Source organism: Euprymna scolopes, chromosome 2, assembly GCF_053919585.1.
Source record: "Euprymna scolopes isolate OS-2025 chromosome 2, ASM5391958v1, whole genome shotgun sequence".
Classification (NCBI taxonomy): Eukaryota; Metazoa; Mollusca; class Cephalopoda; order Sepiida; family Sepiolidae; genus Euprymna; species Euprymna scolopes.
The window spans coordinates 83,731,365-83,758,539 of record NC_136483.1 but is presented as its reverse complement, the minus strand read 5'-3'; the positions used below and the strand labels follow the sequence as shown (position 1 = coordinate 83,758,539).

Below are 27,175 nucleotides of genomic sequence, written 5' to 3'. Positions count from 1 at the left end.
TTTAAAATATTTGATTTCTTTATGCAATGAATTTTTTTTTTTTCCAAAAATCTAAAAAAAAAAAAAACATTGAATGAAATAGAAAAAAATTAATGTAGGTGTCCAAGTTTTACATGACAATATTTTCAAAATGTGAGGTTAACTTAAAAAAAACATGATTTTTTTTTTTTTTTTTTTAAACTTTTAACTTTACAGGTAAATTTGCACATAACTATTGTTTTGTTTTTGTTTTAAATTAGATTATTTTATTTATTGATCTTTTATCTTCAATTTGTGATATATAAACTTTGGGTAAGAAAATTATTTACTTTTTAATAGACATTTCAAAATGAGGGGTGGGAGTGAATTAAAAAAAAATGTTTGTCTTTGGAAAGAGCATAAAATTTCACATTAAACCTGAAAATGTCTTAAAAATTGAACCAATAGAAAAATTTTGATAAATTTTTAAACTGAAAAAAATTTAATTCGTAAAATTCAATTCATTTAATTACGTAGAAAAAAATGGCTGCATCAGCTCGCATGCACTTTGTAAACACTTTTCTCTGAAAAAGAAAGAATATTTCTATTATTTTTTTAAAAAACTTAGTTTATTTTGGAAGTATGTTCCATAAAGAAATCAAGCAACTCACTTTAAAAAAAGAAATTACAAGTTTTGTAGATTTTATTTGCAGTTTTGTGTTAAGGGTGTCAAAAACTCCCCCAAAATTCTGACACACTTAATCATTCTCAGTTTTGATGATTGATGCATCATGTTAGTAAGAATACAAAAACAAACAAAAAAATCCGATGCTGATGCAATTAAAATTTTCTAAGGTAGAGTGCCCTCTCTTTTTTAGGGTGAATGGGTGGATGCTACATTAGAACCAACCTTAGAAATTTATAGAATACATAAAAAAAAAAAATTACAAGCTTTTTGCCTCTTCTTCACTAGGGTAGATTATATATAAGGTCAGTTTTTAATGTAGTGAAAATCAGTTCCCAAAAGGAGGCTCTGCTGATTGGGACAAAAATTAAAATTTCTCCTCCACTGACCCGGGGACAGGTAAGACTTAACCCAAAAAATCAATTAGTTTTGAAAAAGGTATTTTCTGTGCAATGCTCTTATTTGTTTCCCCACGATGGAGGAATTAGGTACAAGGTCAGTTTTTCGTATGCACATTTTTAATTAAAAATATTTTGTAAATTTTTATTTTATAGTAGAACTTTTACTAAAAATCTGATGACACTCATAAAAGTGTATTTTGTGTATGATTCGAACGGTTTTGTAAATGACCCTGTATTTATTTATTTTTTTCTAGGCCATTAGTAAAACTTTTTGTAAATAAATTCTTTCTTTAATAGTAAAATTTTGTAAACTCTATTTTCAAATAATCTGTGAAGGCAAAGTTATATGGTTTTGTTTATGATTCAACCAGAAGTAAATTAAAAAAAAAAAACAATCTTTTCTGGCAAACTATATCCTTTTAGTCATTACTCATTCTGAAGTACTTGAAATTGATTTGATCCCAAAATTTACATTCTAATGTATTGCATGAATTATAGAATTTATGAAAAACACTCTTTAAGAAGATGCTCAGAACGTTTTTTTTTATTTATTTATTTCGCTGTCACCTCAATGTGAATGAAAAAAAAAAAAACAGTGTTCACCATATGGGCAACACTTTGAGTCACATGTATTATATAAAAATCTATATGCAGTTATTTTACCAGTTGACAAACTCACAGCTGATTTACTGTTATTAGTGGACAATGTTTTAATTTCTTCTTTATGTTAATAGAATTTTTAAAACAAAAATAAGCTTAAGTTTAAATATTAATATTAAAAAATGAAATGCTTGAATATTTGTATTTATGCAAGAGGACACAATCTTAAAATGCATCATTCAATGTGCATATATAACACTACAAATTCTATTTCAAACTAGTGTGACAGGCAAGTCGATCAACTTAAGAGATGTTTGAGTTTGTAGTCATTATTTTCTATATTATCATGGGAAGATTTAATTGCTATTTGAATGAATAGTGATTGGATCAAATGAAAACCTTTTTTATCTGTACTTGATATTTTATGCTGCATTCAAATGCAAGTAATCGTGCAAATATTAGTATTGTGCTATTGTTGGAATCATCCTGGCGTTTTACAGAAAATTCTGGAAAGTGCTGAAACACTGAGGCCATAATCTTAATACAAAAAAATTTATAACATTTGTTTGCTAACATTGATTCATTATCTGAAAAAATATCTTTAAATATTTATCATAAAAGGAAAAAATAAAAATTTATTTAAAAAATATGTATTTATAAAACTTACAATGAAAGATTTTTCTTTTTATTGATTTGAATTTAAATTTTCTAAAAATTATCTAATAATTCAAGAATATTATTTTTATTTTTCAATTAATTTTACATTATAATAACTTTATCTTGACAAATATATTATTTGTTGAAAAAAAATTGGCCAACTTTTGTGTTTGTGGGGAAAATCAAACTTTAGTTTAATACCTTCCAGCGCTTTCCATAAACTACTTAGATGATTCCAATGATAACAGTATTTATATTGCATAAGTACTGAATTAAGAGATGTTCCATATTGAAATTAAACAAGTAATTAAATGTTTTATGGAGTTAGTGAAAATAATTTTCTTTTAATCTCTTATGAAATATTGGAAGGTTCATTATCTTTGTAAAATGAATGAATGATAGTTTTGGTTACTGTCAGTACTAAAAGAATCTATACTTTGTGTTTTTTGATATTCATATTAAAACCCCTTTTCTTCTAGTTATTTAAAATGCAAATACAACTTTGTTATATATGGATCATGGAATTGCATTCATCTGCAAAAGATGTAGCAAATTTGCATATTCTTTTAAGTATTCACTTTAATTAATTCCCTATTAGTTTTTTTTTTTTTTTTTTAGCTTTCTTATGGGATGATCATCTTTAGTTAACTGTTACAATTATATTCATGCAGATATTCTACATGATTTATACTTGCGTAATATTTGCGTAAAAAAGTTATAGTAAATACAAACCTTTTTCCATATATGTTTATGTATGCATATATATTTGTTTAAAAAATTTTGTTTACCAAACTCCTTTGCCAGGTTTTGGTCTACAGACATGAAACTTAATATATAGGGTAATTGAACTCATGCAAAACTTTATATTTGGGTTTTAACCGGGGAAAATCCGTGCAAAAGTGTTAAAAAATTTCTAGGTGAAGGTTGAACGACAGCGTTACAAATATGCTTGCGTAGCATAATAACGATTGGTTCATGTTTTCATTTTTAGCCTTGCAGCAAACGTTTTCATAGCTCAGGCATTAACGTCAAAGGAAAATAAATCGTAAGCTAAACGTTTTGGTTTCGATTCTCATGAGTTCGGTTCTACGCATGTGCAAATGACATCGGAACCTGATTTAGTTTAAAGATTTAAAAAAAGCAACCTAATTTTGTCAATGTCATCTTAGCTCAGTTGCTTAGAGCGCTGCCTCATTATCTAAAGGTTTTGGCTTCGAATCGTGGTGTGAGATGTCTTCTTTTTTTTTTCCCGATTTTTTTTTAAATTTTAATATTGAAGCAGGGTTATTTAAGCCATTTTTCACTTCCCCCCCCCCCAGATTTTCGTGTTTTCTTTTTTGTTTTTCCCATTTTTACATTTAACATCGTTCGTTTGCCTTACGTTAGTTTTTTTTTTACGTCGCTTATTCTTATGTTTTGATTAACACCCCTCACCCCCGCCCGAGCACACACACCTACAAACACCCGAGCAACGCCGGGTACCCCCTGCTAGTATAATAATAAATACGAAATCTGCATTAATCAAAATATTAAAATATTAAAATACGCTTAAATATCAATTATTATAATTATTAAATTATCAATTATTATTATAAAATATGCTTAAATGCGTATTTTATGACCAGGCGATGCTGGGCGGCCTGCTAGTTGCATAATAAAATAGTGAATATGAATTGTTAGATTGTGTTGGGCATCATAGCTACATAATTTTACACTTGTTGAAATGTTGTAAAGACACAAAATTAGTTTCCTCTTTTTGCATCAATAGCCCTCTACCATTTAGTCAAGTAATAAAATTTAATAAGCCAAAATATTTAAAAACAAAAATAAAACTGGTGGAAAATATGAAATTCAAACATTGGTATATTTTTCTTTTTAAACCTCATGAAAGGACATTATCAAAACAAATTTGCTTAAGCTGTAAAAATCTAGAATTTTGTGTTAAGTTTTTTTTTTTTAACCCTAGCTACATCAAATGACATTTTTCAGTAGCAGTTTCATGATCCCTTTTTATAAAGAAAAATATTTAACCTTAGGGATAACTTGTATAAATAGGTTATCATTTGTAGCAAAATTCATCTTCCTAATTTTCATTTTTCTGAACACAAGACATTTTTTTGTGTCTACAGATTGCAAATAATTTAAGGATTTTATTTGGTATTAATAATAAAAACTTCAAATCTATAATGAAAAAAATCTTTATCCCAACATGTTGCACGAGTTGTAGAATTTATGAAACACACTCTTTAAGAAGATGCTCAGAACATGTTTGTATTTTAATTTTTTTTATTTCACTGTCACCTTAACGTGAATGGAAAAAAAAACAAACGAACAATGTTCACCATATGGGCAACACTTCGAGTCACGTGTGTTATATAAAGTTTAACTATATGCAGTTGTTTTACCAGTTGACAAACTTTCAGCTGGTTTACTGTTATTAGTGGACAATGTTTTAATTTTTTTTTTCTATAATTTTTAAAAGAAGTCTTATTTCAGTATGCAAATTATTAATATTGAAAACTGAAATACTTGATTAATCTACTCGTATTTATTCAAAATAAAATACATCATTTAATGTGCACATTTAATAATGCAAATTCTATTTCAAACTCGTGATAGACGTGTCGATCAACTAATAACCTAAAAGATAGATTTACAGCCATTTTCTTTTTTTTCTATGTTAAAATATTGTCTTATGATGGCAATATCTTTTGGTCATTGTTCGTTCTGGGGTGCTTGAAATTGATTTGATCCAGAATATTTATTCTAATGTATTGCATGAATTGTAGAATTTATAAAACACACTCTTTAAGAAGATGCTCAGAACATGTTTTTTTTTTTTTAATGTTTTTATTTAACTGTCACCTCAACATGAATAAAAAAAGAAACAATGTTCACCATATGGGCAACATTTCGAGTCACGTGTGTTATATAAAGTTAGACTATATGCAGTTGTTTTACCAGTTGACAAACTCACAGCTGGTTTACTGTTATTAGTGGACAAAGTATAAAATTTAATTTTTTCTTTTTTTTTTAAATCAGGATTAACATGCTTACCCAAATATGGGCATGAACTAAACTGAATGGATGAATTTTATTAATGGCAGATCTGTAGCTTCAGTCAAATTAATTGTACTCCTTTAAGAGTTGGTGAAAATTGACCAATTCAAATGAAAAAAGAAATTACATGAAACAGTTAAAACAAGAAAATAATTTCAAATCTTTGTCTCAGTGAGTGGTTTTGTTTTTTTATATAAATAACAAACCTCATTTAATGACAGATATTGACTAGGAACAAAGTGTAGTATCTGCTCTGATATTACATCTTTTTTGTTCTTGGTAAGTGAAGAAGAAACCTTTCTAGATTGAGACAAGTTTTAATTTTGTCTCAATCTAAAGTTAAAGTTCCTCTCTTTTGGGAAGTGACCCCCCCCCTCTTAAAAACTGATTTTGTATTTAACTCTACCCTCCTGGGGAGATGAGTAAAAAGGAACACAAATTTTGATTTTATTTTGGTCAATTTTCATTGCATATCACTTTAAAAAAAATGAATTCATTAAATTTCCTTCATTAAATAAAATTTACAGAAAAAAGACAAATTCACAGATCCTTAAAAACATCCTTATCCTAAAATTAATACATTGATAATATAAAGTATTACAAATAAGAGCTTTCTTATTTCAGTCAGATATAAGTCATTGACAATCCTGATTAATGGGATTTTAAATCTCTTGTCAGAACAATCAACAGAAACAAGAAAGCATTATCCTAGACATTTTGGCTAAGAGCAAAGTGTAGTATCAGAGCAGATACTACACTATCTTTTTTGTTCTCAGTGAAAGAGAAATTCTTTTAGACAATAGCAATTTTTAGTTTTCAATTCAGAATTCCCCTTTTTTTAGGAGCTTGATTTTCTCATTAAAAAAACAACCTTGTCTTTAACATGCTTCTCGTGCAGAAGCAAGTAAATAAATATTCTCTTTTAAATAACTTGGTCAAATGAATGATTTCTTTAATTCCTCTGTAATTAAAACAAATTTCTGATAAAGGTTGATGCCTTATCTACCTGTTAGTTTTACTCCTTGAATAATTGGTTAACTACTAAGATTTCAAAATGCATCTAATGAAAAAAATCTAAAAGTATTTTCATTTTCTCTTGACAATGGCATCTGTCTTCTCTTTCAGATGACAAGAAAAGAAAAGAAAGAGCTGAAGAAACGTGTCCAAAAAATGATAAAAAAAAGAGAAAAGAAACTTGGTCACGTTCTCTTAGCTCAAGTTCAAGGTCACATTCTCGATCCAGTTCTAGTTCGTAAGTATTTCCCTCCTTTCTTCTAGGCCTTCACTCATCACTATGATTATTTTTTTATTGAGTTCATTCCTCTCGCTTTAACCCCAATGAAAGCTTTCTTTTAAATAACCAGTGTGGAACAAAAGAAATAATACTTGTCATTCAATTTGATTTATTAAAACATTTAATACAACAAATTTCATAAAATTAAAATGACCTGATAAAAGATTTAGGTTAATTTGTAATGTCTTCACTTGTTAGCCAACAATGTTTGGCTATAAAAATAATCACTTTTAAAGTTTTTCTCTTTTAGAATAACATTTCCAAATTGGATTGTTGCTGTTTTAGCAATTTTGATATATCTTTGTCATCTCTTTAAACTATCAAAATCTTCCCCATTATTTCAATAAAACCAACATTTCTCTCCATGAACCAACATTTCAGCTTGAAATCTATTATACAATGACGGAAGCAAATGACTCTGAAAAGCTATATACATACTCAATTCCCCCAAAAGCTGTATATGTACATAACCCCACAAAAATACTGTATATGTATGTATCCCTCTCCCATTGCCATACCTCCCCCCAAAAGCTATATACAAATAATGAAATGTTAACTTTTATAGGAATGATTGGTTTTTCTATTTACTGTGTGTACAGCCTATAATCTGAAAATCAAACACTAAATAATCGTTTCAGATTGAAACCTAATGTGCAATTGTGAACTGAAGGGTTAAGCATTTTCTGATTATCATAAAGGACCCTTTGTGATGCAGGTTTAAATCCTGTTAGTGACTGATTTTTAAAAAAATTATTTTTTTATTTTTGCATGTTAGTCAGTTTGCTTTTCTAACTGTTGGTTGTATACACAGTATCAAATAATTTCAAAATTAATCTTTGTGATGGTATACCAAAATTGAAATGGAAACAAAAAAATAAAATGTGTGTGTGTGTGTGTGTGTGTGTGTGTATATATATATATATATATATATATATATATATATATATATACACACATACATGCACATTTTTTTTCTGGTTTTAATTCAAATTTTGAGTGCTTATTTAAAATTAAACCTATTTTAAAAAAAAAAAAAAAACTAAATTGCTGAAAAATCTGTATGACATACATACCTGTCACGTAACAAAGATGTATTTAAAAAATTATGTAAATTGATGTAGTTTTTTTATATATACAAAATCATTTTGATTTTTAATGATTTTAATAGGAAATTCTAGCCATTACAATGTTGACTTTGACCTCTATAGTCAAATTGAGTTGTCATATGCTTATTTATTACACATGATGGATTAAAACATATCTCACTTTGTCATAAAATTTGATTTTCTTGGCTATAAAAAACTACTTGATCAGTTTGTGATTTTTGGAATATGATATTTTTTTTCATGACAGGTGCGTACATTAGTTCTTTTAAAGATTTTTCTGCATTTTTGTTTTGAAAATAAGTTTAATTCTGAATTAGCACCAAATTTTGCTATCTCATCATAAAGATTATTGAAAGTAACAAGTTTCAGTTTTGAAATGGAGCAACCATTTACTTGGTACAATTTTATATTTTCAATATTTTTGAATAATTGTAAAAACTTAAATATTAAAATGAATAGAAAATTAACTTGTATTTCTTACAAGGTATAATTATATTTTGATTAATATTATCTTTTTGCTGAAATTTTCAAAATCCAAATAAAAAAAACAAACATTTAATTACTCTTCTAAAACAACTTAATATAAGTTTAAAAAAAAAAAAAACTTTCTAAAGAGCAATTTGGTAGAAATTCAGTTTTTGATGAAATAATATAATTTACAGCATATAAAAATCCATCTTTGTCTTACCTGCTCTTTTCTCTTTAAAAAGGAAAAATAAACATCCTGTTTTCTTTTTCGAGTTAACCCAAGATCAGTCCGAAGGTGAATACAATCCTAATTATGTAAACTTGTTAATGGATAAAAAAGTCATTTAAAGTTTTGAGTGAAAAAAAAGCTAGTAGGTTTAAAAAGATATTTTCAAATTTTACTGTTTTAATAGAATGTCTCTCATGACCATGTTTGTTAGATCTAACAAACTGTTATAGATTATAACTTTGCCAAATTGAGTTATCGTTCTTAGCAGTTTTGTGTTTTTCTAAGAAGAAATATTCACAGGGTACAAAAGTGTGTAAATCTTAAATATATAAAACTTTTTTTTGACTAAAACTTTATATTGTCTGCATAATAAAATTAGAATCATATTTACAGATTTGAGATTGGGTTGTAAGCACCTTTTCTCTTTTTATGAGAGACAACGAAAAGAAAACCGTGGAAATATTAAGTCACCAATGTGACGTTTTGCTCTTTTTACTTCTGTTTTGGCATCTATTTCCTTTGTCATTTATAAAAGTAATAAAAGTTTTTGTTTTTTTTACCTACATATGTACACACATATCTCCTTTAAAAAATATTCGCTTTCTCTATTTAGTTTATCTATTTTCTATAATGCGTAACAGAACATGTGGCATACAAAAATGCAATGTTGAAGAGCCACTCAATTAGTTGTTTCTATCACTGATCCAAATCATTTATTAATGATTAAAACAATCTATCATAATACTATTAAACAAGATTAGTCATGGGAAATGGATGTTTTGTTTTCTTTAAAAAAAAAACAAAAAAACTGCAAATATTTCAACAAAAATTTTATGTACATAAAGACTACCTTCCTCACTCCCTATTCCTTACTCTAGGAGAGCAAAGAGCATTCTAAAAACATCCGTTTACCATGACTCACTCTGTATTATATGTATTGGACACTTAAAATAAATACTGGAACATGCTCTCAAATGTTTTAGTATATTTTGGTTGTGTTATATCTAAGTTTGAGGTCAACAGTAGGTCAGATGACTGCCAATTTCTTGTGTTCTACAGTCACTATGTTACTGCATGGTTGACTCCTCTTCAAACTTAGATGTACATATGCCAGATGTGTCCTTAATTTCCTTAGTGACTACATTTCGCAGGGTACAGACACTTAATTTTATTGGACAAGCAGATTTTTGTTCTGAATTTTGATTTTTCTAGACTAATAAAATTTCCTGATTAATTATTTAAAACATTTTGTATTTCATAGATTTTCTTAATTTGGGATGAATGTAATTATTTACAAGCCATAACACGAATCCTGCATAAACATACAAAGTTGTTTTTCTTCAATAAAAATATCTAAGTAATATTTTTTTAAACTTTGATATGAAATAACATTTGCCCCGTGATTTTTATAGTTATCCCGGAAAGAACTGTTTCAGAAATGACAAGTTTTCAAATTAAAAATGAATCTTCCTTGTATTGACAATCATCTTAAATTGTTGATGTCTTCACATTTATGGCGTCCATGTTTGCAGGGAAAATGTTTTTCATTTTTAAAAGCTTTTCCTTTTCATCTCAATATCAAAATAATGGTGAAAGTGAAGGCTGGGTGAATACTGTATTTTTTTTTTTTTGCCCCCTTCCCTCACTCATAATTTCCTGTTAAAATCTTTAATCTACATCTAACTTGTTTTCATTGTGACTTTCTTGCTGGCCATTGCCCCTCGTCCCCACTACTTCAAAAAAGGAAAGAAATAAAAAAAAAAATCATTTACTTACCTCAACATGAAGTAAAATCAGACAGAATGTAGGTGTAAAGGGATAGCCATGAACTGGAATGGGGAAAAAAACAAAAACAAAAAAATTATATATATATATATATATATATATATATATATATATATATATATATATATATACATACACACAGGGTGACCCCCCCCCCAAAAAAAAATGGGCCCCAATTCTAATTAGGCCTCATTTCTTTCTAAGTGTTTTGTCCGAATGAAATGAAACTTATGTCATAACTAGTTTATTATATTCAAAACATCACCTCAAAACACTAGGGGGTTTGGCCTTTTTTTCTCCATTGACTGTAAAATGCTCAGAAAAACAATTGAATATCCTCTGTTTTTTTTTTTTTTTTTTTTTTGGTCACCCTGTATGCTTTAGAACTTAGAATATTTCTTTAGAAAGCTGATTATTTAAATGATTCTTAATGTAGGGAACAGAAATGAGAGGGGAGTATTTTAGTATTGATGTTTAATTTATTTATGGATAACATTGACACTTTTAAGAAATTTTTGTGGACCAAAACAATATACTTCAAATCAATAACTTTGGTGCTTTTTACTTCTCCACTAGGATCATCTTATTGGTTTATTTAATCTTGTAAGAATTGCTGTTAAATTCTTTTTATCCTCTTCAGCACACAAAAAGGCTTATTTTTAATATTAAATTATATACCTGTCATTACTTAATGTATTTATAATAAACTTTCACAATTTTTCAAGTTAAAATATTGTAGTTGGACACAAAATGGTAGTTTCCATGAATCTTTGCCATCGCTTTAAAATATTGGTCTTTTCTAACATTTTGATTGTATTTAACTACAAGTCTGGTGTGTGTGTGTATGTATGTATGTATGTATCTATATATATATATATATATATATATATATATATATATATATAATCTGCTTTAAAATGCAAAAGTGTTTGGGTAAGGTGACACGTCTCTGATTTCATCTTGACAAATCCTTTTTTCATCTTTTAATCTGGCAGAGAATATAGAAAATACTTATGGTTTTTAGTAGTGGGATAACAATTCTTAGTAACTAACGTAAGTTATTTTAATTTTATGTATGCAGTTTTCATTGAAAACTTAAAATATTTTCAAATTTAAGTCTTTGACTAGAATTAAAAGTGACTTTGCCTCATGTAAGAATTGTCTTCCAAAAAATTAGAAAATTTGAAGACCTTTACAAAAAACAAAAACTTTTCATCAAAACTTACTTTTTGACACTGATAAATATGAATAACATAAAATTTGAATTATCTTCAAAATCATTGAATAATTTCCTCTTAAGTTCAATATTTTTCCCTTTTTAAAAGGATTAAATTATGGCAGAAAATACTATTTACAATAAAAAAAAAATGAATAAAATTCTAGTCTCTTTAAATTTGCTTTTCTCTATTGCATATATATTAGGCCCTGTGTATACCAGGTTTCCTTTTTCTCTTGGAAACAAACGTGCCAAAAGAAAAGACAATTTCTCGGGCATTAATCATTTTTTGTTTTTAATCATTAAAACCAAATTTATCTTTTAAATTTTGAATGTATTGTTAAAATTGACTACATATCAACGCTGGCTTTTTAATCTCTTCATTCCCATTATACATGGGAAGGTGTGTATGTAATTTAGGCTTCTAAGGAAACAATCCAATTATTTCGTATGTGGGGGTGAAAGTCATTGGCTCTTCACCTTTTATAAAGATTGTCACATGAACATTTTTTATTATATAATATTAGTGCATTTGAAAAATATTGTTTTTCTTTGCTTTAAGAGCACAACTGAATCATAATGCTCAATTTTGGTCTCTAAACTTTAGTTCACACCATAAATTATTTTTATATCCACAAATTTCAAAGCTTCACAATCCATTATTGATGTCTGTCTACATCATGTTGACCTGTTTTTTTATTTTGTTGACAAACAATTGATTTTGAAGAATTTTAAGTAGTTTGTGGCTAAAATGCAAGTTTATAGACCAAAATCAACTATTATAATTCATTTGTGCCTCTGAAGAAAACTGGTTCAACAGCACCACTATTGTATCATGTAACTGTGTTTTTCATTTTTCCCCCATTCTATATTCTGTGGCTTGAATTCTGTAGCCATTTTATGTTGATGTCTGACCAAGGAATTTCACTAAACGCCAAGGCATTATTGTAAAAAAATTTAAAAAAATTAACCTTGTTGCAAGTCTTCATTATGATGAAGATAAAAGGCATGTTGTAAGAAAAAAAAATCACCTATGTATATTTCTGTATTTAAATTTTTTGACTCTGAAATTTGGCTGCAATTTTCTTTTCCCTTTTTTTTTTTTAAATGGTGTGAAAATAATACAAACTTTTGATCATGTAACGAAACTAATCATTGTCATTCATAAAACCTCCTGTATGAAATCAATTGTTGCACTTTTTATGCAAATGTTACAGTTCACTAGTTACCTTCTCTTTAAACTTAAGTTTTTATAGATAAATAAATCCAACATTTTATTTAATGAAACTTTCTGAAAATAGATACATTATAAATGATAGAAAGCATTTTTTTTTTTTTTTTTTTTTTTTTTAATTACTGCAACCTGGAAAGTTAAGCACTAAGCACTATATGTATGTAGTGAAGAAAAATACTCAATTCTTGATAAGGTTCAAACCTTCACCCTAAAGGGGACCACTCTATAGCTCTGTCTAAAATGTTGGAACGGAGGAGGGGGGTGCATTTTTCTTCAATGTTTTGCTGATACTCTAACATATTACTGCAATGTATCGATTTTCAGAGTATTTTATAATATATATATATAAACATTTATTTTTCTTCCAGAAAAAATCATTCTAGTTGAATTGAGAGAAATATCGCTTCTCAAAAATTCTCAAGGCCACCATACTTAGCAAAAACCTACTTGTGAGAAGGAAATAATTTTATTTTCACATTTAAAAAATGGGCTTTGATTAATCGCAGCTTTTTTTTTTTTATATATATATATATATATATATATATTCCAAAATTTTGTAAAAAGTCATAATTATATTTTTTAAATGACTTCCATTTTATGCTTTGGAGCGGGGTGGGGTTCTTGTCTTTGTTACTTTTGCTTAGCTTGCGTTGCAGATTGATTATTCTGGCATAATGTCTACATGATCCATTAGTGCTGTTACATGGATCATTTACCTGCACAATACATATATCACACACTTGTACATGTATGTGCATTGTTAGCTTTTCATCTTTCATCCAAACTTCAGGGGATTTATTTTTTTCTTTTTCATCTTGATATTTATTTCCATCAAGTCACTTTTCATATCTCATCCAATTGGTTAGACATTCTGTACTTCTGCCATTAGTGCCATACAAACAGTTTCAATGTTGTAAAGCAAGCAGGAACTTCATGCTAGGACTAAAAGGAGTTAAAGTGAGGATGGGTTAGGGTGACTACTTTGGGCATTTTAGACTAAATAACTTTCTCTTCAGGGATTTTTTTAAATAGAAACCCCCTCAAATAAAACCGTTCCATTTGTTATAAAAAATACATTGGAATGATGCATCAGGTATTAGCAATGTTTTGTGAGATGAGAAATTTGAGGTCTCATCAGTATCATACTCTTCATAGAAGAAAGAAAAAAATGAAATTTTCAAATATAATGTAATTTTTATTTATAGTCTGGGATCATGGCCTTGAACATTATTTTTCTTTAATTCAGAATTTTGTTCCCCAATATATATTTTCTTTAAATTTCTGATCATTTGATGAATTTCCTTTAAGTTTGCAATCTGCTTTTCTGAAATCATTTAAAAATTTTATGCTAACTCTTAAACAACAATTAGACTTTTGTTATCAATTGACGTTTTCATGAATATGGGATGCAGTGCTCACATTTTTTTAATGAGCTTTTCTTTTTTTAATCTACTTTTAAAAAAGGAATATTTTCAATGTACGTTTTAATTTAAAATCTGAGGGGCTTGTTAAATTTGGACAAACTGAATGTGGACATGTTAATAGTTATTATTTGTTCTATTTGGTTCAATTGTATTTATCGCAGAAAGAAAAAAAAAATTACTTTATAAAATGGTGGCAATCTGAACATTCACCAACATCTCTATAAATTGCATCTAATCTGTCTCATGAATTGTATTTTATATTGTGCTACGTTTTATAGCCAGTCTACAATGACTCCCTCCTCCTCCTCCTAAAAACACTGTTTCTTTCTTTTTTAACTCTTAGTTGTAGTTGGTGCTTTAAATTTTTCATTTTTTAAATGTTTTTAACAAATAAAAGTTTTAATTTTTTTGTATTCATTTTTGTTTATTTTATTTTTTAAATTGTCAAAGAATGCTAGAAATTGTATAGCATGCCCCATGTATGTCCGGCTGGCCAACTCTCAGCAAATACTTTGCAGAAATCTCTTTGCAATTTACCTGTAATAAAGTCCTTTGTACCTTCTAAGTACAAAATAAAGAAGTTTCAATTTAACAGGCCTTGTTAGTTGTTTCTCAATGATGCTTGCTCTTTTTTTTTTTTGTTTTTCTGTTGAATTCAGGGATTAAGCTTTTTTTTTTTTTTTTTCAAACTCTTGCATTATTTCCCTTATCTCTCTAAGCATGTTTAGATGAAAGACATAAATCTCATCTTACGCATGTATATTTCACAATCGTACTTACATGGTTAATTAAGGACTTTATTAAACCTCTTAACTGTGAATTTGTACTAGTTTTAGTATTACTATTATTCTTGCTACTATAATCAAACAACGAAAAAAAGCAAGCCATTTTTTAAATAGTAGTTTTTGGCCTGGGTACTCTGATAATTGTAAACTTATATCACTGTTTTAATAAATTTTTATTTTAAATGGTAGTATTATGAGTTTCAGATACTTTCTAGCTTAATTTTTATGTTTAGGTCCTTTTTGAATATAAATTTGATTTTTTTTTATGAGATAAGATTATCACAAAAAACAAATGAGATAGAGAAAAATATTTAAGTTATACATATTTTAATGAATTGTATTTTGTAAGTTTTGGGTGAAAATAAACACAAGGCATGAATGTTAATTAAAAGTAAAATAAAATCACTTGTGTGAATGCAGATTCTAAATATGGCTATCTGGAGTACCCACACCAAAAATGAATTTGAAGAAAGGAAAACATTTTTTTCTCTCATGGCGGTTTGATTTTGACAAAGCAACGAAAACTAATATTTTCATTTCTTTATTTCTATTCTAATAAATTTTTGTTTTAATTTCTATTATTTTTTGATTGTGAAGAATGAGATATAATTTAACTTTAATTTATTTTTCGGATTTGGTTTAAAAAAAAAAACATACTCTTAAGACAAAAAAAAATATCAATTCTACATTTCCATAATAAAAAAAATTGATTTTAAGAAAATTCACATTTGAACATTTTAGTGCATTTTATCAATTACTTCTCTATAGACTTTCAAACTGTTTTTAATCCATCTACATGCTTAACTTTCTGCCAACTGATCATTAAAATGTTTTCATATTTCAATAATCTATACTGATTTGATACTTTTTTAGAAGAAAAAAAAGTTCAAATGTAATTTTGATTTGAGTCAATCCAGATGGGTTACATCAATAGTTAGAATTTCCTCAAATTTTGAATCTTACCCCAAGCTTAAACTCTAGAATTCAACAGTAACAAGCGTGTATGAGTGGGAGAGAGAGAGAGAGAGAGAGGCTGTGTGTTTCATCTGGTAGCAACTTGATTGTACTCTGCCAGCCCTGAAAGACAAAGAACTGTGCGTTGCCTGCTGCTTCCAGTCTCCTCCTAGACTCTTGGTGATTCTTGAACTCAAGTCCTGAAATTCTTCTCTTGGGGAGTCGCCAGTATGACAAGTGCAATGGCTGTGGCTGTACGTAAAACGAAGTAAGTGTTAACTTAGGAAATTCTCTTTGATCTTTTCTTTCTTTTTTCTTCATTCCTCTCCTTTGTTAATGAGCACTTATCCCCTCTCTTTCATTCATAACAGTTTATCGTAAGGCTGATTGTATTTGCCTTTATAAACGTTTGCAATTCAGTTGCACAGAAATACATGGCCTTCTTTACTTGCTGTTCAGGACACCATCTCTCTCTCTCATTTGCACAGTTAGAACGACTGCTTTACATGTAAAGATTACAAATAGCAAGGCTGCAAATTTATTTAGACTTGATGAAATTTAACTAGTTTCAAGAACAACTAACGTTTGAAATTTGTTTTCAATGGTCATTTTTTAGCTCCATTATTTCGTTCTGCTTTCGACATTGAGGATTCTGCATTTTTCACTTGTTTTGCATTTTTTTAGACTAGCCGTATGCACAATGTGTGCATATATGCAAAGACACAGTCTAAATACAATTTATCTACTTTTAGATTGTTTTATTAATAACATGTTGGAATTATTCCATAATGTACACTTACATACAATCTCTATCTTATTTAATTTAATGACTTGATAAAATGGAGATTAAGTTCTTTTTTTTCCCCCATCTAATCTCTACAGATAAGTATAAATTGTAGGATACTGCCTCATTAGGGTCAACTTTGTTCTGAAACCATAAAATTATTCTCTAGGTGGAATGGATATGAACAACTATTTTATTACTTTTCATTTCACAGAAATAGTATTTAGGAACTGTTTACAATTTGAATGAGATTTCTTGGGTTTTATTGGCATCTGTAAACATGAAAAATTTGATTTTAGTTAAATACTTTTATTTATTTTTTTTTCTTAAATAATTATTTAGCACGGAGGAATCCAGAATTTCTGCGAAAAATGACACTTGTAGAAAACGTTCAGAATAAACTTTTACATAGTTATTTCTTGGTCTGATAAAATATTTGACAATTTGATCTGTTTTTGATTTTTTTTTTTCCCCTAAATCTTCAAATAGTATTAATGCAAAATAAGATACCTAAAGAGGCAGAATAAATAAAAAAAAAGTTCTAATAAGCCACGTTTTTAACACCTTTGTTTAAAACAATGTTTTTCAACTCTAGACATTGTCGAAATGTTCTGGAAGCAATTGTTTCGTGATTTTTTTATTTTAAAAATTGTTTTCTGCTGCATTCTTTTGGACTTGTATAATTTTTTATTCTGATAAAGAAAATGTTGAGAAAATGAAACTGTTAAGAAAACTTTTTTAAAATGTTTTCCTTTTTTTGTAATATTCTTTCATAAAGCCATTTGGTGGCTATTTTGTATTCCTGTTTGCAGCCTATGTTGTGTAAAGAGAAAAAAACTTTATTCTTTATAAATTTCATAGAAGGCATAATTTTGTTGGTCCCCCGACAATAAGAGTGGACCTGTAAATTCACCCTTGTCCGTTCGTCTGTCCACACTTTTCTCAATAACTACGCCTTGGAATTTTTTGAAATTCGGCACAACATTAAACATGATGAGTAAAAAAGTAACAGAACGAATTTTCTGAGACAACTCCGGTTGCCTCCCTAGGGATGCCTTTCAGGTTAAAATGGCTAAAATTGACACTTGGTTCTTATTAAAAAAAATTGATGCCTTGGATTTTTATAAAACTTTCTGAAAAGTCGTAACTGATTTCTATATAATTTTGTTTGTCTATATTTCGCGATAACTCTTAGGTGTGTCACAGGGGCTCTTTTAGAACTAATAAAAACACTTCACTTTTGGGACTATTTTACCATATTTGTCCAAAATTTTCTGTGTATGTCTAATTAGCAGTTTTGCATGATGCTGAACTCAAATTTAAATATGGGAACTTTTGGGGCTAAATGGGGGAGGAGGCAAATGATGAACTTAGTCATTTCTTTTTTTTGCATGGTGCAGAAGTTGAATTTACATATGATAAGGCCTAAAACTGCACCGTTTGTTTATTTTCACCAGAATTTGACGTCCACTGGGGATTTGTGGGGTGGGTGGCCAAATGCTGAACTTAGTCATTTTTTTTTTTATTCTTATGTTAAATTCCATTTATCATGTAACCTCTGATTTGGGAGAATTTGAAGAATTTTTTAACTGTTTAAAAAACCTTTAGCAAGATGTAAATGTTTAAAAGGTTTCTATAACAGGAATTAAGATGACTAAAGTTATAAATTCAAAAACAAAGCACTGGTTTGTAGTTTAATTACAGAAATAATCATGTTAGTGCTGGCTTCGATGAATACTCCAATTTCTTCCCTAGATGATTCGTCTCGTCTTGTTTGTGCTTTTAAATAATAAAGATTGCCATATTTTCCTGTGATTGAAAATTAGTGGCCAGAAAGGGGTCGGTGTTATTCAAAATACATTTTTAGAAAAGAATAAAAAGTATTTTGTGTATCTTAAGAATTTTAATTAAAACGACTCTGATAACTTAAAAAAAAATTTTTTCTTTGTTTTTATAGTAAATTATGAATATTAATGTTTATTAATATAGAGAAATATAATCATATGAAGCAGAAAATCATTAATGAAAACTGTCAATTGTCCTATATCTGAAAATTAGGTTGGAAACTGAAATAAGAATAAACATTTAGCATTTTGAATATTAATGAAAAATGAAATGTTTTTCTGAAATATATGTACAGCAGTTAGATTATAAGTATTATATGATACCATTCCAAAAAAAAAAAAAAAACAACTAATATAAGGATGGCTGTAATTCATTTTTTTGTTTTGTCTTCACAAATGCATGATTGTATTATAAAAAAGTATTTTTAGTAGAAAACAAAGCAATATTTCCTTTAAAACACTTTTTTCCACCAAAACTTGGTCTATTAACTCTTGACTTTTCTCAAATTACCAATGAATTTTTTCTTATTTTTTACTAGGAATTTGTGACTAAATTTTAGTCTTACAGAAAATCTTGATTTTTCATTTATAATTCTTTTCGCGTATTCTCAAATTTTCCTAATTGGTCATCTCTATTGAATTATTAATGTTCTAAAACTAATTTACTTGTAATTCATGTTATTTAGTAAAAAGATTATAATTGTAATACTTAGAAAACCATTTAAAAATAAGAATATAAAAACAATGGGTATAGTCCGCTGACATATTTCTTGTGTGACAAGGCAAATCAATTCTTTCACTTTTATTATTTATCAATATTTCTATTGTAAAGCAATTTATTAACATAAAATATAAGAAAAGGACATTGAAAAATATACAATAAAAATTAACAATTGTTTATTTGCACTGATAATAACAATAAAGTAAGTTTTTATTTTTGAAATTTTATAAGAAATGTTTTAAAAATAATTTAAAATTTCTGGTAGTACTTAAAAAGATTTTTAAACACGTTTTCAATAATTCTTTAAAAAGAATAAAACTAATCTCAATAATTCTTTAAACTTTTAAACATGATTTCAATAATTAAAAAACAAAAAATGCAGAAAGTGTTTTCAATAATTTTAATTAGAATAAAACCAAAAAATTTTACAATGATCAAATAAAAAAGAATGATCGGTAAAACGTAAAAAAAAAAAAAAAAAAGTACATGTACAAGAGAGATATAGGCGTGAGAGAAAAAAAACGAAGAAACTGATTTGCTTTGTCACCACTTCCGATGGCAGACACACTAGAAGTTAGGAAGTACATTAGCTGACTATTGCCAAGAAATTATAACGGTTAAGAATTAAAAGAAGGATTAGACACAACAAAAAAGACAAAAAACTGGATGAAAAAGCAAAAGGATGATTAAAAGACACAACTAACCCCAACTACTTTGAAGTGAAACATTTGTCTATTTTTATTTTTTTAAACTCTTATTGTATCAAATTATTAATGGTGTACTTGATAAAAATGGTCCATGACTTTTTCAATGTAAATAAATGTATGAAACCATTTGTCTGTTTTGACACATTCCTTCAATTTTTATTTTCTCTTTTATTTAAAATGTTATCAGCAATTATAAAATCGAAAATGTCAATGTTTTGTATTCACCATTAGTATCAGATTAAAGATTTATTCTAAGATTGTTGGTGCTTTACTATAAAAAGTAAAATATGTAAGTCTACAACAAACTTAAAATTAGAAAGTCAAGAAATACAAGTTTTTGTATTGATGTTAATTTTTAAATAGTTGATTGTTGACATCTCACTTTGTGAAGAGCTTGATTTTCAACATTTTTGTCATTCATTAGTTTCTTGGCCGCCATTTTAATTTGTTACCTTTTTTTTTTGTTTTTTCTTAGAACTTTGCATAAAGTGTCTGACAGTCTTTTTTTTTTAATGGATGTCTTATCTTTTGTTGAACAAAAATAATAGAATTCCCATAGAATTTTTACATTTTAATTTCAAATTTAAAAATCCATTTTATATTGGTCTTCTCATAAAGGGGAAATTTATTTAAAATGACATCATAATCATTCATAAATCAAATTGATAAAAGCAGCTTTTGTTTAATTTTGTAATTTTTATGAATAACCATTATGCATTTAGCATTGCTGGAATTAAAAAAAAATATAGTCATGTTTGCATTTTTTAATAGGATTTTTAGTTTCATTTTAATTTTCCTTTATTTTATTTTTGATTTCAATATGTTCACAGATGGTATGGTTTCTCCAAAAATGAATACATTGTTCAGAAATTAAACTTGAAGTGTTTCTTAAGTTCTAAACAGAATAAAATCTATAAAGATAAAACTCTTCATTCTTTTAAAAGATAATCTATACTCCCATAAATTTGGAGTATTTTGTATATTGATATTCATATTAAAAACCCTTTTTCTATTTATTTAAAAAGAAAATACAACTTATATATAGGACGTGGAATTGCATTCATTAGCAAAAGATTCTTTTAAACATTCATTAATTCCCTATTAGATTTTTCGGTTTTATTATGGTATGATCATCTTTAGTTGAATAATTACGTGTAATTATATTCATGCAGATATTCTATATGATTTATACTTGCGTGAAAAGTTTATAGCAAACACAAAACTCTTTCCATATATTTATGTATTTGTATATATTTTTGTTAAAATAATTTTCCCTATCAAACTCCTAGAGTTTTTGTTTTACAGACATGAAACATCATATATAAGATATTTAAGCCCATGTGAAACTTTATATTTGGGTTTTAGCCCAGGAAAATCGGTACACAAGTGTGAAAAATAATTTAAAAAAAAAAAAAATTGCCAGTTGAAGATCGAACGCTAGCATTACGAATATGCATGCATAATGTAGTAGCTATTGCTTCGTTTTAATTTTTAGCTTTGCAGCAAACATGCCTTCATTGCTCAGTCATTAATGGCAGAGGAAAAAATATATCGTAAGCTAAACGTTTTGGTTTCGATTCTCGATGGTGGCGCACAATTTAAAAAAAAAATTTTTTTTAAAAACTTTTTGAATCATTACTGTATAATGGGTCCAATATAATAATAAATTTGAAATCTGCATAATCAAAATATCATATTTAAGCATATTTTACGATTGTGAAATGCTGGGTGCCCTGCTAGTTTCTTATAAAATGCCATTGAAGAGTAATCCTACAAAAGTTAATATAAAATCAGTAAAATATTAGTCAAAATATAAAATTAAGAAATGTATTCTGATTCATTTAACCATTTAACAAAATATAACAAATGCAACAATTAAATGATTTAAAATATTGAGATACATGCAGTTTTAAATACAAGATTATCATTCAAAGAAAAAGATTTAATTTATTATTTGAAATATAAATATACTAAATCGATATAGAAAATCAATTGACAAATTTTGATGTAACTGAATACTAATATAAGTTGAAATAATAATTGAGTTGAAATATAGACTAACGAGAATATTTATAATGAATAAACTATCTTCAATGATTGACAAAAAAAAAAGATATTTACAGGAGGATGGTTTTATATTTCAAAATACCTTGAACAGAAATTTAGATGAAAAATCTTTTTTAAATATAACTTTTAACCTAAATAAACAAATTACTACTTGAATAAGTTATCTAATATCTACAAATTCCAATAATATGAATTTAAATGAGTACAATATAAAACAATGTGTAATTTGGTTTAATCTACCTTGAAATAAAAAAAAAATTAAAATACATTTTTATATAATATTTCCTAAAAAAAATTACCTGAAAAGTATGTAAAATAATAGAAATAAATTGTAGTATAAAGCAAGAAAATGTATATAGAATATACATAAAATTTGATCATGGGTAGTTAAATAGCACTACATTAAATTTACAGGCTGTTGCAACAAAATATGAAACCAGAGCTATGTCAAGATTGCTGCTGACATGGACTGTTACAAATCTTTGATCTACCAAACGACTAAGAAGGACATTGGTTACTCCTATCATGTCTCACCACATGATCATCACGAATGCCTCCAAAGAATCTAAGAAGTTAAAGGCAACAACTTTGCTAAACAAGCTCAAGCATGGGTCTGTCAGGATGTTGGGTCTTTTTTTCTGGTGAAAAGAATTTTGAACAGGCAGAATAAGTGGATCTGTAAAGACATTGAAGAGATTTCTGTGGTAAAATATATAAAGTTTTCCTCCTTCGACAGGGTCCTTAGCATCATCTTCCCTGAACAGGATGTTATACCGCTTGTCTTTCTTTCAAACAGGCTTGAAAATCACTGCTTAGATCTACTGGAAGAGGCTGAAGAGCATAATGAAGCCTTGGCTGGATAAGATCATTACCTGATGTGCCTATGTCTTCTAGCAGGATTCTGCTCCTGCACAAAAAACAATGAGAAACTAGGCATGACTACTCAACAGTGTTTTTCATCATTCATCACTGACCTCCACTCCTCACCAACTGCAACCTCCTTGACTATTACTTTTGAGGTGTAATCAAGATCAAACACCTGCATAATGTGGTTAACTCTCTGAAGACTATCATCGTGGAGACATATGCCGTTTATAAACAAGGAGATGTTCACCTCTGCTAGTAGTGGTTACATTGAAAAATGATGTACGTAACTCCAACTGTTGATAAACTGCCAAATCTTTTCATATATCACTTTTTTTAATTATCTATTTTTTCTTTTGGTAAAATTTTGCTGCAACACTGTCTGATAAAGAAAAAAATTAACCATATGATAGGAGAAATTTTAAATTAACACCTTTTTAATACAAATAGCAAAAAAAATATATAATGTTTAGAGGAAGAATGTTTAATTATCAACTTTTTAAAGAATTAATGAAATCATTAAATAATAAACAGTCAAATATGCAGAATCTGGGTTTTAAGCTCTTATATATACTTGCTGTTGGGTATAATGCTATATAATTTTAGTAAAAAGCATTTTTTTTTTGTTGACAGCAGTCAAAGTATATTTTTATCTGAATAAGTAAAATGAGTATAAGTTTTAAGAAATTTATTTCAAAATCCATGTTTATTTTTTTTTGGTCTGTATTCAGTTTTTTTCATACGTGATCTAAAAAAAAGGACCCTCTCCCTAAAAAAAAAACTCCAATAACTATATATCGATATATTCTGTGATAAATCAATACAAGATTTTAATTAAAGAATATTTATCTTACTGAGCTTTGGAAAATAGCGTTTATTTGAAAGTTTTTCTTAATATGTGTATAGGTAGATATAGTATATATGACTAATTCTATATTTGATTTACTAAGCAAAATAAAATAAGTATTTGACTGATCCAATCTGTTGACAAGAAATCCACAAGATAACTTTATATACTAAATATAATAATCAAAACTTATGAATATATTTCCCAATATTTATTATTGCAAAAGTGCTCATTACAAAGTAGCTTTCTCATCCTAAACATACAATTTTGTGTAGCCATTGAAAATTAGTGTTGTGCAAAGTTGAAAATTCCAGTTTTCTCAATGGTTTTAATTTTATTAATTTCATATCAGTTTTGGACAAAGAGCAGAGAATGGATCAAAATAAAAAATAATTATGAAACAATATTTTTTGCTTCATATACCACCATCCTTTAAATACTTCCGTAGAAACATGTGGAATACATATATATCATGTTGCAGCAACTTGACAAAAGTAAATGAAATAGGCAATTAAAAAAAGTATATTCAGATACTCAACAGTTTGGCAACAAACTAACGTTTCCCTTTCTCTACCGTTTTCCAGGGTAGAATATGTGCGCAGAGAAACGGTAGTAGCTTCTTTTCGTGCAGGGAAGAAGCCTGCAGAAGTAATGACCTGGTTTGGGTTCAAGAGGACTATGGTCATGGACATTTGGAGGAAATGGAAAGCATGTAAGAACAAAGAGGAGTTTAGTGTCAAACGAAAGACCCACAGAGTTCGTTCTTCGGCCATTAGGACTGATGATTTCATTGCTGCTGTTAAGGAGACAATTGACAGTGATTCAAGCCAGAGCTATGCCAAGATTGCTGCCAATATGGGTTGTCACAAATCGACGATCTGTCGAACAGTTAAGGACATTGGTTATTCATCTCACCGTGGTGGTTACATTGAAAAATAATGTATGTAAGTCTTAACTGTTGTTAAATAAACTGTTGGGTCTCTGTATATACAATTTTTGTTTTCATTGCCTATTTCATTATTTTTTTGTAAAGTGTCTGATTTTGCTACAACACTAATATATATATATATATATATATATGAGCAAGCAGAAAAATCCTGGTGTTGCCTGAGTTTCATTAAGGAATCTTGACCTTCACTTTGACATTAAATCTTTATTTGATATGTTGTATAACCTTCAGCTTTTGAAGTGAGGATAAAGGATCTATTGAAGCTTGATTGGGTGGGTGTAAGTATAGTGAAATTGAATTTTTTTATAAAGTTATCAACTTAAATACTTGTTTCCTGGAAATCAATGCATACTATTGAACCTCTTATTTTTTAATTTCTACAATTTTCACCTTGTAAGTAAAATGTATTTCCTTTTGATGGGTATTCAGCATCAAAACAAAACATACAATATTATTGTTCCCCTTTGATTTAAAATTAAACATTAATTTTTAAGTTTGGAAATCTTAAAACGGTTTAACATTATTTTGAAAAGTATTTTTCTGATATTTGTTTTAATAGAAATGTCTAGTATAGAGAGAGAGACCCCCCCTCATTATCTTTTAAATTATCCCCTCCACTCTGTATACTCTGCACATAAATGTATTATTATTCTTGTTTCTTTTTCTTAACTTCTTGCATGCTGTAAGGCATTTTTATAGTTCAATCTTTTTTTTCTGTCTATGAACTACTTTTTTATTTTATTTTGATGCATTTTTTATAAAATTTTGATCACCTGCAACAAGATTTAATAAATTAAATACTTTTTCTTTTTGTTTAAAACTCTCGTACACTTAGTTGTCCATGTATTAATATAAAAAATATCAGTGACAAATAAAATAAAAGCATTTAATTTTCAACATTTGAAAGCTTAGAAAAAAAACAATTTGTACTCCAATAATGCTCACACTCAGGATCGTTTTTTTTACAATCTAATTTCTTTGCTATTTCAATAAATACATTTTACATGAATTAAACATTCAGAATACAACAAAATATTTTATCTATTCTAACTTAAATGATGGCATATTTTGTTTATTACTAATTTTGTAACTTGCACAGATCTGTATTCTTACTAATTTTACAAATATTTTTCAAGAACTTATGAAGATGTTGAACTTATGAAGATATGTTGAACTTATGAAGATATATTGTTTAATATACTAGTTCTAAAGGTATTAGCGATGAACTCGCACAAACATGTCTTTTATGTAGATGGTGAGTCTATTTTATTCAGAAAAAGAATAAGAAATGTTAAGGCTAGAAATATAAATTTAAAAAACTTATGTATGTTAAATAAATAGTGTTGAAATAGGGAATGGGAGCGAAATCACTTGGATGTTCCATGTTCTCTCAGAAAACTCTTTATAAGAAAAAGTGTATATATTGTTTGAGATGAATTTAACACTTTTAAAAAGAAAAAAAATGACTTTGCATCAATTATATGCATTCTCAAAATTTAAAGTGTATCTCTTAGATCGGTTTCTTTGAGAAATCCTCTGAGTCATGACCACGATTCAATACTGAATCTAAACAAAGTGCATGGCCATCACAATATTGAGAGATGAGAGAACACAAGTTTGATCCTGATTCTCCTTGGTATTGCTAGTTTTATCGTTGATGTCTTAACTACGTTTGCACATATTGCAATCGTGTGATAAGGATAGGAGGGCAGATTTTCATACTGCTGAAGTTATGGAAGTTCTTAGTCACTTCTGGATATTCGTGAAGCCAAGTTATACTGCTACTAGTATGGCTTTCCTGCAGTCACCCTAGTGCTTGACAACAGTGGACTGCTGATCAATATAGATCTCTGAATTGAGTTTCCCTTTTTGAATATGTGAGGTGGCATGACGTGTCATTTGCTGGAAACTCTCAAAGCCTATCATACTCTTTGGAAACTTGATCTTCATGGCATATAAAACTTTGCAAACTGTAAATCAGTTGACTCCTGGTTTTGAGAAGCAGAGCGTCCTTAGCTCTACTGGACGTTAACTTTAAGAAATTTCTTGGCTGTTCTCTTAGGCCTTAGTGGTGAGTAATTGCCTTTTGCAACTCTAGTATGGGTAGTAGTGAACATCCTCATTTATAGCTTTCTTCATAGACATCATTCTGGCACTCTTCTTTTTCTCCAAAGTCTACATTGCCTTGCCTGGATCTTACTGCACTCCTCCTTCTACATCCTATCACAATTCTCCTCTAGCACCTACTGGATCAATATTCATAGGTAGGTGGTAGGTAGTGGAGATAAGTACTTTCTGCAAATTTGTTTTGGTTACTTTTTCAACTTGTGCCGATTCATGAGTAATTTTGTGTGAATTGGATTAGGTCTGACTTTAGTCTTGAATAAGCAAAATAATTTTTCTTAATGTTTCTTCTCAGTTTAAATAGTATTTAATGTGCTTCATAATTCTTTCTCAATGTAATGTTAAGAGTTACCATTAATTTTTTTTATTTCTTTGTTCTAGTTTATTCTTCTTCTTTCACTTATTCCTTCTT

The 27,175-nt window shown here is 28.1% G+C and overlaps 2 protein-coding genes across 4 annotated transcripts in view; both read left to right on the top strand.

Annotated features, from left to right (window-relative positions):
- The window catches only part of LOC145293107 (uncharacterized), a 199,733-nt gene that overhangs the window by 146,547 nt on the left and 26,011 nt on the right, over window positions 1-27,175 (top strand). For all 3 annotated transcript variants that reach the window (XM_080139496.1, XM_080139488.1, XM_080139506.1), the window contains one exon: window positions 6,487-6,613. In XM_080139496.1, coding sequence (XP_079995622.1) covers window positions 6,487-6,613 — 127 coding nt within the window. The remainder of the gene's footprint in view (window positions 1-6,486; window positions 6,614-27,175) is intronic.
- LOC145293121 (uncharacterized) lies at window positions 22,996-24,683 on the top strand. The gene is made up of 2 exons (XM_080139518.1): window positions 22,996-23,125; window positions 24,275-24,683. Exons 1-2 carry the CDS (start codon window positions 23,121-23,123, stop codon window positions 24,627-24,629), a joined length of 360 nt encoding a protein of 119 aa, XP_079995644.1. The 5' UTR covers window positions 22,996-23,120; the 3' UTR covers window positions 24,630-24,683.